The sequence below is a fragment of the Heliangelus exortis genome, chromosome 1, assembly GCF_036169615.1.
Source record: "Heliangelus exortis chromosome 1, bHelExo1.hap1, whole genome shotgun sequence".
Lineage (NCBI taxonomy): Eukaryota > Metazoa > Chordata > Aves > Apodiformes > Trochilidae > Heliangelus > Heliangelus exortis.
In genome coordinates this window covers 97,684,562-97,699,985 of record NC_092422.1, presented here as the reverse complement: position 1 = coordinate 97,699,985, position 15,424 = coordinate 97,684,562, and the positions used below count along the sequence as shown (strand labels likewise).

The window sequence follows — 15,424 nt, the reverse complement described above, 5'->3', positions numbered from 1 at the left end:
AAAAAACCCTCGATCTCTTCAGGCTCTTCAGTATCTGTACTTTATATAACTTGCCTGGGAGAGTTTGTTCATTGTTACGTTGCAGGACACTGAGTTACAATACTCGAAAGTCTCCTACGAGTTTAACTATAACACATTGTATTTACAGTGAAAGAAAAAAGACAGGTTTAATATGTTAAAGAGGTAGATGGAGAACATTAGTAAAATAAAACTGATAGGACTTAATCGCATTTTTCTTGAATATTTAAAAAGTTTTACAACAAGAAAAAATGCATTGCAGTTGAATCCTATTTAAATGTAAAGCATTGCCAGAAAATGACTGTACAGGCTGAAAAAGCAAATGTGATAGTAGAATTACGGCAAAGCATTACGGAATTTATTTGCTGGTGCATGGAAGTAATTTATTCAGAGTTACTAAATTAGATTCAGTTAATTTATTATATGCATATAAACATCTAGCTAATGAAAAACCAACTTTAAAATGTTTCATTGTGATATTTCTGGTTTTACTGTGAAATAATGAGCACATGCAAGTGCACTACTTCTTGAAGTTTTCATTTCTGTTTTGGTTGGTGAAGGACTGTGTTATAAATCACAGCGAGTTACGCTCCAGAAACTTTGAGAGCGGTTTCTAAATACAGAGTCAAATTTTGTCTGATAGCATGCCTTAAGTGTATAATTCAATATATGAAATAACAGCGTTTTCCTTAAAAACATAAAGCATTATAAATATGGGTTTCAATTACAGACATTAAATTAACATTTTCCTTGAGCAAGAAAGGTGTTGTATTTATGAACATGAAAAAAAAAAGTTGTGTTTCCATCAGATAAATTAGCATTCTGTATTCATAAGTGTAAAATTTAAAATTTATAGAAATTGTATTCTTGTTTTAAATCCCAAACTGCTAGGGTAATGTTTCTTCCTTGTAGTCAGGTTGCTAAATATCTGTTTAGTTACTTTTCCTGAGATTATAAAAGGTGAAGGATATTAAGTATTCCACATTATGCCATTTTTATTTTTAACCTCATTCAGGAATAACATGTCCCTAATCTTTCCACTTGGAGGGCTTTATGTTTTCTACTTGTTTGCAAACATATCATGAAAGAGTGCAATTACAAAGCTTAACTTTGTTGTAAATTTGTGTCTTCTATTTTACTTTGTACAACTGTAGAGCTGCCAGTTACTCATTTCAGTGCAGTAAGACAGTTTATTCCCCTTTCAGAATACATATTCTTGCTTTGTAGTTAGCATTTTTAATGGCAGTTAGACATTAATATTTCATGTTTTAGTAGTGCAATGTAAGTGGTACCTATTGTTACACATTTGAATAAAAGTTGCAAATGTATTTATAAAATACTTTCACTTAAATGAAAAAAAAAGCAACACAAAATACATTGTGGGCCATTTTCAGTTTGTCAAGAAAATATGAGATTTTCTAAAGAAACAGGTTTATTCTACTGCATTTTTAAAGACATTAGAAAGGAAGCAGGACTGTTTTGTCTTGTCTTGTGGGTTTTTTGTGGGTTTTTTTTTTTTTTAGCAAACATTTAATTCATATAAACTAAGCACTTTGTTCTATATGTTCAAAATTCCAGCAATGAGATAAATAAATTGCTGCATTGGATGGAACACAATTATTGAATTTTGGCAGAACTTCAGTGAACTCTGCCATGAAAGATTAATGTGCACAGTGTGCTCTTAGATTCTAAAGTAACTGAGTAAGATAAGGGGAGTGCATAACAGGCTTCAACCTTTGTGGTTTAGAGAAAACAGAAAATGATGGGCAAATGTTAGCTTTTGGTATAAACTGCTAATGATAATGTTTTGTCATGTGGGTGATAAAAGCTACAGGAGGAGACAAGAAAATCCAATTTAACACAAATTCTCTCTATTTCTTTCTTGCTCTGCTTCCCATTTTTCTGTACTAGAACAGCCAAGATTGCTCTGCATTCTTATGAAAAGGAGTACGTAGCAGGCAGACCACTTGCAGTATCCAGTCATGTACTGTGCTAATGAAATCCCTCCATATCAGCATATTGTATGTGGTATTTCTCTACAAGTATGATTTCAGTTTGTGATTATGCTACAATGATTTCAGAATACAAGTGGAATTGTGCTGGCTGGATGAAGGTTACTTGTAATCACAGTACTGTTTGTTATTACTCCTCCTTCCTCTACCAGACCTTGATAGTTTAAAACATTTGCTGCAATTGACAAATTGTGGTTACAATCACAAAATCATATTCCTTCTGGCTTTTAAGTAAATACTGAGACCAACCAATGTTTTTAATTGAGAACAAAGATGCATTGTCCTGCTAGTCAAGCTCCAATAGGATTGCAAAGACTTTTTAATGTTTTCAGTCAGTTTGCTATAGGAGAGAACAGGCATGACATCAATCCTGCTCTGGAGAGAACAGCTGTGGCTTCTTTGGCAGTACCCTACTCCTGGGATAAATCCCTCTGCCTGCTTGGACTCCCTGGAACCCTGTACCTAAGCCCAGGTGTTTTCCCTTCCACAGATGTGTGCAGGCCCGAGCACCAGCCCGCAGCCCTGGAGCTGGTTTCCAGCAGGTCTTGGGGACAGCAGTGTGGTGGGCAGGCTCCGGTGTGGCTGCTGGCATGCTGTCTGCCTGACTGGATAGTGATGGGGATACAGCTCCAGTACACCCCAAATGCCTAGAATCAGAGGGAATCTGAGGTGGGTGTTGGCTTCTTGTCCCTAATGGCCATAGGGCAAGAGATAATGGGCTCAACCAGGGGAGGTTCAGATTAGACATGAGGGAAAATTTATTCGCTGAAAGAGTGGTGAAGCATTGGAACAGGTTACCCAGGGAGGTGGTGGAGGAGGTGACTGTCCCTGGGGGTATTCTAAAAATGGGTAGGTGTGGCACTTTGGGAGGTAATTTAGTGGTTAAGGTGATGTAGGACTAATGGTTGGACTCGATCTTCCAGGTCCTTTCCAACCAATGTTGGTTCTGTGGTTCTGTGAGTTAGGCAGCGAGGATACATTTGTGTTGGGCTTTTTTCTCTGTTTGCTTGCTCCTTACTTGCAGACTATTAACCTGCTGCTCAGGCTGAGTGCTTTAAAATGGTGAGTATCCAGGGTCTTGGATGTATTTCATTACTTCAAAGGCATTTCTGCTCTCCTTCCCAGTCACATCCTTAAGTTCATGATGACAGTGTTATGAGGGGGAAGTTTAAGATTTAAAAGGGCAAGGGCCTGCTGCAATCAGCAGAGACACTATCTCTGACTTTGCAGCTCTTCAGTTCCAGCACCCTGTGACCTGCCTGCTCCAGGCTGCCAGAGTCTGCCCCTTCCTCCTTAATTCCTGGTGGCACTAGCATGACTGCCATTGCCATCTTCCTCATGCAGCTTCATTGTCTTCGTTGGCACTCTTCAAAGAGGAAGGTTTACTGAATAAAAGGCTTGAACATGCTTCCCCTGTGTTGTAAAGAAGCAGATGTCCGAAGGCTTATTTTGCCCATTTGCAGTCTTTTGTCTCATCCTTCTCCTCCTTTTTGCTAGAAATTACTCTCGTGGCTGACCTTGATTATATCAGTTCATATCATCATTTCAAGCGGAGTTCAGAAAGTGCCACTCCCTGTCTTCTAGAGTATTACTGTTTAAATGCTGTACTACATAGTGTATGTCCAAGATAAAATGGATTTACACTCTAGGTCTTGTTATTCTGATAATTAGACATAGTTTCCTTTCAGTAACATTGATTTCCAGATACCTTAATCTTCAAACAAAAAAAGCATATTTTTATCTTTTATAGAGTACGGTAGAGTGCTTCAGTGTTTGTTTACCCTGTAAGTGTATTTATTTGGAAAACCGTTAATAAGTTATATTCAGAGTGCACCTGTATTTTGAAGTAGACCATGATAATTCTTTTCTTTTAGGTTTAATCAATTATCATAAATTATAGCAATCTAAAATTGTTACCACACATTGTAGAATAGGAGAAGGAATATTGCACCTTCTTTGCATAGATAATAAATGTATTTGCAATGTGAAATCAGGTTATGCTTTTACAGCAATGAGGTTATGGACTTTTAACCTATTCAATCTCTTAAAATATTACCCTTTTTGCAAAAGATAGATATACAACCCAGTGACCACCCCCTCCAGTATTTCAACGCATAATATTTGGGCGAACGTTTAAATGCCTACCGGGTGTCACGTGGGAGGCTCTGAGGAGACAAAAATGAGGTGCATTAAAGCAGATCTTGCTGTTCCCTCTCTGCTGACCCTGGGAGCCCTGCCTGCCAGGGAAGCAGCAGCTTTCCTGGGCGGCATGAGCCAGCGGCACTGGGACGCCTCAGCGCTACTGAGCCCAGCAGCGGGGGGAGAGCAGTGGGAGGGCAGGAGTGAAGCCAAGGTACTTGTGACCCTACAGATCAGTTGTTGTTCTGCTTGATAGAGAGGGAATGTAGCAGCTGTGTCAGGATGCTGGGCAAAGGTCTGCTTTGAGTCGTTCTCAAAGCAGGATGAGCTTCTTTCAGCTGCAGTTTGAGACCCTCGGCAGCACGCGGTGAGGTTACATGGGCATTCCATGGGGAGAGGGCTCAGTCCCCTAAGGGATCCTCTGTGGCTGCATGAGTTACTGAAAACCTCAAGGCCTAAATTAAAGGCAGAAAATATGAGACAGGTGAATGAGGTTTTTTTAGATGTATTACAGTGTGGAAGTTTTCTTATAAGCATAGTAACTGAGTCAATTATATGATCTTTGGGCCTTTTCTTTTTTTTTTTTTTTTTGTTACTTGCACATAGTGCAGGTCAGCATCCCAAATTATCCCGAAATCATATGCAAAATTGTGTACTTTACATTTTCTACAGTTACACATACCCGTCTCCATTTCTGATGAGTCTGTCTCTGGGCATGCAAGGTTTCCCAAGGGCTGAGCATTACAAATGCTCAGCCTTTTCCTTCCACTGTGACTTATAATTTTTTTGTGTCAACATTACCCTCTCCCAAAATATTCAGAACATTGCAAAGAAAAAAAGGATTCCACAGACATTTGAAACTTTTTTTTTTTTTTTTTTTTTTTTTTGTCAGAAATGAGGAACAGTGATGTAAAAAAGCTGTTACATTTGGGTGAGGCAAGAGGGAGTAGGAAAGGAAGGTTAAGTTTAGAAAACACAACCCAATGGTATAACTCACAATGTTACAACCTATGAAAATATTTATGACAGAATCAAAATATTGTTAGGCTGACAGACCACAAGTTGAAATTGCTTTTTGTAATCTTCGAATAATCTGAAGAAGCAGAGTATTTGACTGTAATACACATGTATTAGTAGTAGGAAGGAAACAAATATTGGAAATACATGCTAAATACTTGCAAGGTATTTGATTTGAGTGCGTACATTAGTTTTATAAATTCCAGTTGCTAGACTGGTAATCATGATTGTTAATGTATATCTTTTATGACTTTCAGAGCAAGAGAAGCCAACTTTAGGACCATGAGTATAGTGAGATCCTCCAGCGGTAAGTACCCAAACTGCAATCAAGTTTATTACATTTTTGTATAGTAGAAGCCTTTCCAAGACCACACTTGCTGCAGCTTAGTCACACAACAGCTTCAAATGTCATTCTGGAATAATAGGGTAGTAATGTGATATACTCTACAATGAAAATCACTGTAAAGCACAGGTGGTTGCTTGCATTTGTGTGGTCAGATATAAACACTGCACTATGGGGTACAAGCTACTGCTTTCCCACTTGAGGAAAGTGTAATTAAAAGTGGTTTCCAGATGTGCTGGCACACCTCTGCCATTTTTAAAAGTGAATTTACAAATGCAAATTGAACCGTGTTGCATTCATCATTGCAAAGCTGTTGATGGGTTTTCAGGTAATAAAAAGGTTGGAGGTGTCAACACCCTTGCTGTAAAACTGAACTCTCCTTAGGCAACAGGCAGCAGCATTTTATGTTCACATTGTGTTCTTAGCATTTTCTGTAAATAGTTCATTGTTGAGCTGTGGCAAATTTGCAAAATGTATCTGGACAAAAATTAATATTTATTTAATGAAAACATGAACAGTGATGCCTTGCTAGTGGTTTTATTTGGTAAATCAATGCAGCAAGTTTGGTTTTGTTTGTTTGTTTCCAGTGCAACAAAATAAACACTACCTTAAAACACTGGGTTTCATGTCCTTTATCCTAACTTTCGTGAAGCACAAATAGTCAGAAAGCAAGAAAAAATACGATGTGCTGAAAATTGACCTTTATTGCGTCTCAGAACAGAAAACAGAAGAAGCTCTGTATTTACAGATTTACATAATACATCCTTAGTTGCAAGAAAACAAATTAGAATACAATTCAGAAAAGGTGCTAGACTTTAAAATATTGGTGAGAGAAGACTATAGATCTTTTGATTTGGCTAAAGATAGACCTTTAGGAGAAACTGTTTCCCTAATATTCACTTGACTTTGTTAGAACTAGTCTTCCCCCTGGAAATGTTTTTAGCAAAATACAGTCCTTCTTTCAGAAGAAACTTTCTGCAGCTCCAGAAGTTTTACTTACTTCTGTTGCTTAGAAAAAGCACCAGGGAAGAATGCTGAACCTGCCATGTTCTTAGCAATGCTTCTTCTAGCACTGCACCAATTACTGGTAGCTGTGTCTTTCCATTAATTTGGGAAAAAAAAATGAGGGCTGGAACCTACTAATCTGAAGGTCTTGGACTGTTGACCAGGCTGCTAAATAATAAGAGAACATTTTTAAAGATACTGGGTGTAATATTGCCTGACCTTTGCATGTATTTCCTTTACTTCAAGAGATGTGACTTGTGCCTTCCCTTGTCAAGTGGGAGTCTAATCATTAAGATTATAGGGAAATACTAGCACTGAGTCAATTGTTTCCTGAATGTTTCCTCTTAGTTGGATGTTTACACATAAAAGTTGATTTTTCCATTTAAGTCTCTCCTTTACTAAGCAGAATGGAAACCCTCTTTTGGAAGTGTGTAAATACTGGAATACTTTGCAGGAGATTTAGTCAGAAAAACAGCTGCTGAGATCAAATAATTTTCATATAAAATTTAACGTGTAATCAATAGTTAAGTTTTGTTAACTTAACAAATAGTTAACTTCTCACTATGAAATGTTGTTAATTGTTACAAAGGCACTGACAGACTCAGTGAAGGCTTCAAAATAAATGCAGCCTTGGTAGTAAAGACAGCAAACTGTCCTCCCATGTGCTGTTCTTTTCTGTAATAATGTAGTAACTTGGTAACGTTCTAGTGCTGGTAATGAGTGTTCTGTCTGGAACCTTTTCATGTCTCTGCGATGGAGGCTCCAGATCAGCACATGGCACTTGATCTGTGTCTGTATATCGTGAGGATAACATGAAACAGATAATTATCAAAAAGCAGGATATTAATAACTTCAGAGTGAAAATGTTGATTTCAGCCATACTGGCTGCTAGTCAGCAGACTGTTACTTTATGTTGTAATGACTGGGTGTATTATAAATGTTTTATCTTGATATTAAGACTTCAAATTTGTGCTACCAGTGGCTCTTCTACAAGTATGTCTTTAGTAACACATGTATATAAATTTAATATTAAATCTCATTTAAATCACTATTTGTCCAGAAGGTAGAATTTAACACTCAGTTGTTAAAAATATATTGATTTTTTTCTGGCAAAATGCCATTCAACATCAAACTTAGAAATGTCTACAAAAATGCAGAAATTCAAATGAGAAAATGTGCAAAATAAACACTACCTAAGTATTTAATTCATGGTTTGTTGTAGTTAAGGCTCAGTGGTCACTCCTCTGAACTGGCTATTCATGTCAGAGACCCGGCCTGGCCAGACCCACAACCTAGCTCACAGTTTTGTACCTATGCTTTTTTAATAAGGGGTTAATTTTTATAGAAGGTTGGGTGGTTTAGACAAAATAAGTACTGAAAAAATAGATTATTTGAACTTTGTGTGGTTTACATCGTTGGTGACTGTAGAATTTTGAGTGCTTGTTGATTAACTGCATTCTTATTAGTTGAAAAGTAAAATTCTGACCTGACTGGGAGAGCTGTCAAAAAGTCTTCTGGGACTGTGCATAAAGGGGCATGAAGAAGGCAACTTGTTGGATGGCAAAAATCTTATGACCAATAGATTCAGAGGACAGCCCACCAAGGACATGTCTGCCCCCAGATGTAACAAACCTGCCCAGTGTACTTAAAACAGCTGAGGCAACAGTCGGCTGTGGTTTCAACCTCTACCAGACACTGAGTGCAATTTTATAAGACCAGTGAGTTCACAACTGTGAATGGAGAAACTGTTATGTATGTATGATACCACTGCAAATTTTGCAAACACATAATTTTCTGGACATCTGTATCCTTGGTTTTGGTAGTATTCCAGAGTGCAACAAGTGCAATGCACCTTATTTAACTGAGGAAAGATTCCAAAAACACTGCTTCAGATTGCATTTTATCTCTGTTTAGAACATTTTTTTTTGCCACAGGTCTTGAGTTGTTGATTTTAATACTTTCTTGTGAATCAGAATCACTGTCAGCATTTCCAGATACCTAATCTTTAGCTTAAATGAAAGTCTTCTGTCTGTGACTTCACAATTAAGTGCTAACAGAAAATAGTCTACTATGTTAGAAATCGTTGACTAAGACCTTGGGAAGAGTAAGCCAGAGGAAAAAAAGGACTCTAATATTAAGACCACTTAAAAAAATTATACGTCTAATGAAGAAAAAAATCAGGGAGGAGAAAGAAAGAAACATTCAGAATATTTCAAAAAAGCAGTCGTCAAAAAATTTAATAAAATGACATTACAAAACTTGAACATGGCTCAGAAATAATTATCATTTCAATATTTTTTTTAAGTTTCAGATTATTTTTCCTCTCTGAAAAAATAAAACCAGATAAACTATCAATTTTATATGTATATTTATATAAGAGTAGGGGGAAGATGAATCAGGTCAGCTTAGATACTTAGTAACCATAATTTTGAAATATTTTCTTTTGGTTTGTTTTTCTACATATCTATGTTAGTCTTTGGGGCAAGAAAATAAGAAAAAGAAAAAAGAAAAAAACAACCAGAAGATAATTTTGCACTTTACACCAGGAATCTTTTAGCTTAAAAATATCCAAATTGAATACTTTACCATTTAAAAACATTTGCTTCTTTTTTGAAATGGCAAATGTCTTGATACATTTCCTTTCAAGTAACTTTATTTTTAATGAAACAGCCTTTTCTGAGGGAAAATTGTCTAAAATATTTCCCGTTAACTGTTAATCATGTGACAAATATATTACATATTTTATAATTGAATTTTTGTGCTTGTGATTTTGTATAATATGAAACATTAACAAATTGCCAATTTAAGCCATAAGTTTTCTTAGAATCATAAAACTGGTTTAGTTGGAAAAGTCCTTTAGGATCATCAAGTCCAACTGTTAACTGCCAAGTCCACCACTAAACCCTAAACACCACTAAGCATCACATCTACACATCTTTTAAATACCTCCAGGGATGGAGACTCAACCACATCCCTGGCCAGCCTGTTCCAGTGTCTGACAACTGTTTGGGTGAAGGAATTTTTCCTAAGATCTATCTAAACTTTCCCTGGCACAATTTGAGGCCATTTCCTCTACTTCCTGGTTACCTGGGAGAAGAGATCAACGCCCACCTGGGTACAACCTCCTTTCAGGTAGATGGAGAGAACAATAAGGTCTTCCCTCAGCCTCCTTTTCTCCAGACTAAACAATCCCAGTTCCCTCAGTCACTTCCCATGAGGCTCCTGCCTGAGACCCTTCAGCACCTTTGTTACCCTTCTCTGGATGTGCTCCAGCACCTCCATGTCCTTTGTGTAGGGAGAGGCCCAAAACTGAACATAGGATCTGAAGTACAGCCTCACCAGTGTTGAGTACAGGAAAACAAACACTTCCCTAGTCTTGCTGGCCACAGTATTTCTGATACAAGCCAGGATGCTTGTTAGCCTCCCTGGCCACCTGGGCACACTGCTGGCTAGCATTCAGCTATCAACCAGCACCCTCAGGTCCTTTTCCTGTGGGCAGCTTTCCAGCCACTCCTCCCCAAGCCTGTAGCGTTTCACTGGTTGTTATGACCCAAGTGCAGGACCTGACACTTGGCCTGGATGGACTTCATACATTTGAAGTTCCTTCTTGTTCCTTCTTAGAGAGGATGAAGTAAATGATAGAAGTAGTATGTGGAAAATCTAGTTCAAGGACTTTGCCTGTGGATAAACCTCATATGGTCATGTAAATAAGACTACTGGAATCACCAAAAGTTGTGTACTGAGTGATTTACTCAAGGTCACTATTATAACACCATGATAAATACACCTTATATGGGACCAGCACACAAGTTTTTACACTTCGATAAGCTTGAATGCAGCCATGCATTAATCTGCTGCCCTGAGCTTTCATCTCTTCTAGGCTTTCCTCCAGTGCCTGGCAAAGCTGTGCAGTACCTCTCTGTAGCCAGAGTTACCTACTGCACTGTGACTAGCAGCAAGCCACAGTCCTTGGGAAAGCAAAGGTGTTCTTCCTGGAGTCTCCTTATCCTACCGTCCAGCTGCATGACTCTAGGTAAACTTGCCTTCTGCCATTTTTTCTGGGCAAAAATTCCTTGGTATTTTGCTGTTACCTAATATCATCCTATTGAAATATTTCAGCAATAAGGAAGACTTGAAGACATAGCTCTTAATAGGGTGGCCATTCAAACTGATTTATACTGTTGTTTTTTAAAATTCTTGTGAGGGAATATCTGGTTTCAGACAGAAATGATGGCACTGTGCCTTCTTTTTACATACAGGGTTGTCAGTTGTGGCACTACCACTAAAGACAAATAAATTCCCTCCTCACCTGTTTTTCTGTAACCATTTCTGTGTTCTTTTCTAATCAAATACTTCATAACTGAGATTATTTCTGGCAGATGCTGATTCAACTACTTGAGATGCTGAAAAGCGAATATGTTCCAAATATTTATTATTTGCATTTTTTTATGTTGCAGCTATGGGAGCTTTTTATTTTGAACTATCCAGTCTCTTGTTAGAACTGGCTTCCAAGTTCAGATGACTAAGGGAATATATTATGTCTTTGAGAAATGAGCCTTAGCCATTTAGGAACAGGAACTGAGTTTCTCTTTTGGATAGACAGTATTTCAGTTTAAATGCATGTCTGCACAGTGAGTGCAATTGCTGTTGACAAACACTCCCTGCCTGGTTGTGAGTATATTGGTAGTTCAGGGTGAAGTATCATGCTTTGAGCACTCCACAGCAAGGAGGCAGAGTACAATGCTGATAATGAGAGATTTGATTTACAAGTGATGTTTGAATGAAGTGGAGTCATTAGACAAATGTGTTAGGAATGACAAGAGTACCTGTTGCTGCCTTGTGGAAGCACGGTGATGATGATGATGATCCCTTGTGTTCTCTTCAGTGTACCTTCCTATTCCCTCCATCATATCCCCATTCTCCTAGTACTCCCCCTGCCCAGCCTCAACTCAAACAGTTTTTAACATTTCAGGGAGAATTTATTATTAAGCTTCTTGTTATTAAGTGTGTGAAGAAAAAATTAACTTCTTTCATTCTGATAATATTTTATGTCTGTCAAACTGATTTGTAAGGGAAGAACGGCTGTAGTGGACAACAGTTAGAAAGTCTCTTAAGCCTTCATCATGGCTCCTTTTTGCAATTATATTTCCTGGTACAGTGCCTGAGTACCCGTGTTGCTTTCTGAAATGAGGTGGAACAACTCTTCAGCTCTTGGTCCAGAAGTAAATTCTCTGTGCTCTGCTTTTTTTTCCATCCACAGAGGCACCTAAAAATTGCCACTGAAAATTCAATGAGAAAGCTCCACTTCAGTAAAGCTTAAGTAAAGGGGAGTACTCCCCAGTGAGTTGCAGCAACTTGAAAAAAAAACCAAAAACAAAAACAAAAAAACCCAAAAGCAACCCAAAATCTGAAACCCAAAGCACTAACAAACTATAAGTTATTTCAGTTTTAGGATGGCAGTTTCCTAAATGACTAAGACAGTGCCTGTAGGAAGATCATTTACTTGCTGGGCAGGTTAAGATAAATTGGAGTTTGAGCATTGTGGTAATTCTGTTTGGATTTTACTTGAGCCTTTTCTTACCACTAAAGAAGCAGACATGTAAAATGCTAAGACTGTGTGTCTAATGCTTATCCACACACAGAAGTCAAGTAGACAGAGTCCGTGTTTTGCCAATGGATTCAGTAACATCAGCTCTGAATAAGCTTGGAGAGCACATCAAAGTGCTTAAGAAAAACAGGAATATAATTCCTGATGAAGTGAAAACCACGTGGTATGATAATATAGCAAGGATGTAGGCAAGATAAGAACTCTAGAAAACTAATTTAGGTATAATCTGGTTTACATTACATCCAAAAATACTAAGAATTGTGAGGATACTGAGTAGAAGTAATGGACTAAAATCATACTTACTAAATAATGTTTTCAAAAGCATATGGAACTTTTTACAGTTAAAGGTCCATCTAGATAACATTAAAAGATGACCAACTGATCCACCATGGTCTGTGGTCCAGAGTTGGAGATAAGTTTTGTAAAATTAATCTGTTTGCAAAAATAGTAGTAGCACTGTAGTATATCAAGAAGAATCTTGGAAAAAAAAAAACCCAAGCAAAAACAAAACCCCAGATAAATACAAACCACAAATCATACCAAACATTTCTGCAGCATTTATCCAATCAATTTTTAAGGTATGTAGGAGAGCATAGTTGCCTATTTCTTTCCGTAAGCCGTTTGATCCCTTGTCAGCCGGTCCTTCCAAGTTTTTCCAGGGTGCATTTTCACATTTTCAGCTTTTTTCCTGATGAATTCAACACACTTTTTTTTTTTTTTTTTTTTTTTTTTCAGAATTTAGGCAGTGCATTTGGTGCACTGATCATGTACCATGATCTTTTCTGACATGTGGTTGGTCTGCTGAGATGCTGAAGACCATCAGTTTGAGCACCTCAGTGTTGATAAATGAGGTCAAAATAATTATAGGACCAATGTAGGAATTAAACAGTGTATGGCCTTTCTGCTTCTCTTTCTTGCAGGACTTGTATTTCACTCAAAGTACTATTCATCTTCTGAGCACAAACCAACTGTTTGTTTGGGGTATTTTTGTGGTAAACAGTCATTTTGTATTCCTTTTAAAATTAAGAACCTAGCAGGAGAAATTGTTATTGGCAAAAATCCCACAGAGGATCAGTATCAAAGGAGTCAGAATTCAGTAATCTGAGCTTGCACTGGGAATTAAAGAAAACTCCACAAGAGTATCTCTACAAAAGATATCAGACTTGTGATGAGAAATTGAGGAGCAGAAAAGGAAATAAATAGAGGCCTGTTGTGACCTGAAGTTTTGAACAAGGGAGGAGGAAGCAACACCACAAGGAGGTAGATAATTCTGTGTAAGATTTCAGAGTTTTCAGAGCAAACCCAAATCAAATCTCTGTGTTCTCTGACATTTTTCCTGTTACAAGTGCAACATTCCTGCTGAGAACTGAATGCTGAAAAATCTGTTTTAAGTTGAAGTAATTTGGTAGAGTGTGTTCATGAGTAATGAGCCAGTAAGCAGCAAGGAATCCATGATGCAGTCTAGAAGGTGAACTCATGGTTTTCTGATAGCATGGGAGACTGCTTATGTACATCCATGCAATTAGAATAACTGACTGATAAAATTACAAACAAGACAACTGGATTACTCCATTTGTGAGATGGCATTTCTGGAAAACACTATATAACTAAATTTTTGGTGATAATAACCCCAAATATGCATTTTTCCCCTCTAAACCTCAAGTTAAATCTCAGTATTGCTTGCACACAGTTTTTAAAATGTTCTGGAGTGAATCATGTCACCTCACAGAACATCTTCCAGCCAGACTAAAGTCACTTTCCTCCTCATACAGAACATGGTTAATGAGGCATGACTGAAAACAGAAAAACCCAGCTTTCAATGGGACTTATAGGAAATGCTTGAAAAAAGATTTACAAAACAGAAGGGGAAATAACAGAAGGGGAGGCATCAGGACCTGTTGTCCTAGAATTACAGTACTAGTGCAGCAGTTTTCTGTTTATTTTCCAGTCACGTACATTCCTGTTTTGTGGTTTGTTTTTTTTTCTTGATAACTACGCATACTCAAAGCCTCACAGTTAAAGCAAGAAGACAGACTATGATTTTTTGGTTATGTTAACTCTGTAACAACTGATCTTTCCTGAGTATTTTAAGGTGATACCACAAAAATTAGCAAAATGGACTTATATAATATTGTATATACCATACCCTAGTGGAATATATACCAGAATAAACTTCCAAGGGTTAATTTCCCACACCTTACTTCTCAAGAAGTTATAAAAGAATCTTTTTATACAGATGTCCTTTCATTTATATAGGTCCACTGATGCTGAAACACATCACTCTTTACCTTTGAGAACACCAAAGCAGTGACAAAGTGATTGTCACCACCTTATTAATAGAAAGCAAATCCAAAAACTTACTTGAAGTTCAAATGGAAAAAATCAATTTTTAAAAAAAAGCTTTCTGCATGGCTTCCCATACTTTTTTTTCCAGTAGATTTTTTTTCTTTTCCTCTGTCTCTTACTAGTTTATCCACAACTTTATTCTTTTGTTTTTCCTCACAATCCTTCCTTCAAAAAGTGTGGGGAACTCAAAATGCTGCAATATAGGTCCATTGCTCTAATACGTTGTACAGGTTTCACACATGCATTACTTCCATTGGCTGCCTCTTAATTTCACAGTCCAGTGAGAAAGTTGCTTTTCTGGAGTTTGAAACTCTCCAATGCTCACTGTAATACCACTTTGGGGCATGTCAGGTTTTTTTTTCCCAGAGTCACTTCTGCTTTTATTTTGGTCAGTTCTGCTCAGCCCCTTCCTGTTGCTCATTCCCAGTGTTGCTTCTGCTTAATTTTCATTGTTGGAAATTCAGGGTAACTTTTGCATCCCTCACCCACTGGACACATGTCTGTTAACTAGCATTTGATTGTTCCTTTTATTTCTGCCCCAGGTTGCTGAAAGCCCATCCAACCTGGCCCATCCAGTGTCTCACCACCCTCACAGGAACAAATTTATTCCTAATATCTAATGTAAATCTAGCCTCTTTCAGTTTGGAAACATTACCACTTGTCCTATCACAACACACCCTTGTGAAAAGTCCCTCTCCAGATTTTCTGTATCCTTCAGGTACAGGAAATTGCTACTAGGTCTCCCTGAAGCCTTCTGCTAGCCAGGATGAGGAGCCCTAACTCTCCCAGCCTGGCTTCATAGGAGAAGTGATTTTGCTAATTCTGGTTATGAGGTGTCATGTTTGGTTTGAGTTTTTTTGTTGTTTTTCATTCTTGATTTTTATTATTATTATTATTATTATTATTATTTGTTTTGGTGCTTGGTTTTGTTGTTGT

The 15,424-nt window shown here is 37.6% G+C and overlaps 1 protein-coding gene across 11 annotated transcripts in view; it reads left to right on the top strand.

Annotated features, from left to right (window-relative positions):
* The window catches only part of LOC139801345 (uncharacterized), a 250,803-nt gene that overhangs the window by 137,027 nt on the left and 98,352 nt on the right, over nt 1-15,424 (top strand). For 10 of the 11 annotated variants that reach the window (XR_011728173.1, XR_011728172.1, XR_011728175.1 and 7 more), the window contains one exon: nt 5,444-5,493. Coding sequence is in view for 7 of the 11 variants with exons in the window: in XM_071755443.1 (XP_071611544.1) it covers nt 5,444-5,464 (21 nt within the window). In the remaining 4 variants the exon portion in view is untranslated. Of the gene's footprint in view, nt 1-2,550; nt 2,700-5,443; nt 5,494-15,424 lie in introns of those variants that run through there. The other variant, XR_011728177.1, reaches the window with a different exon arrangement.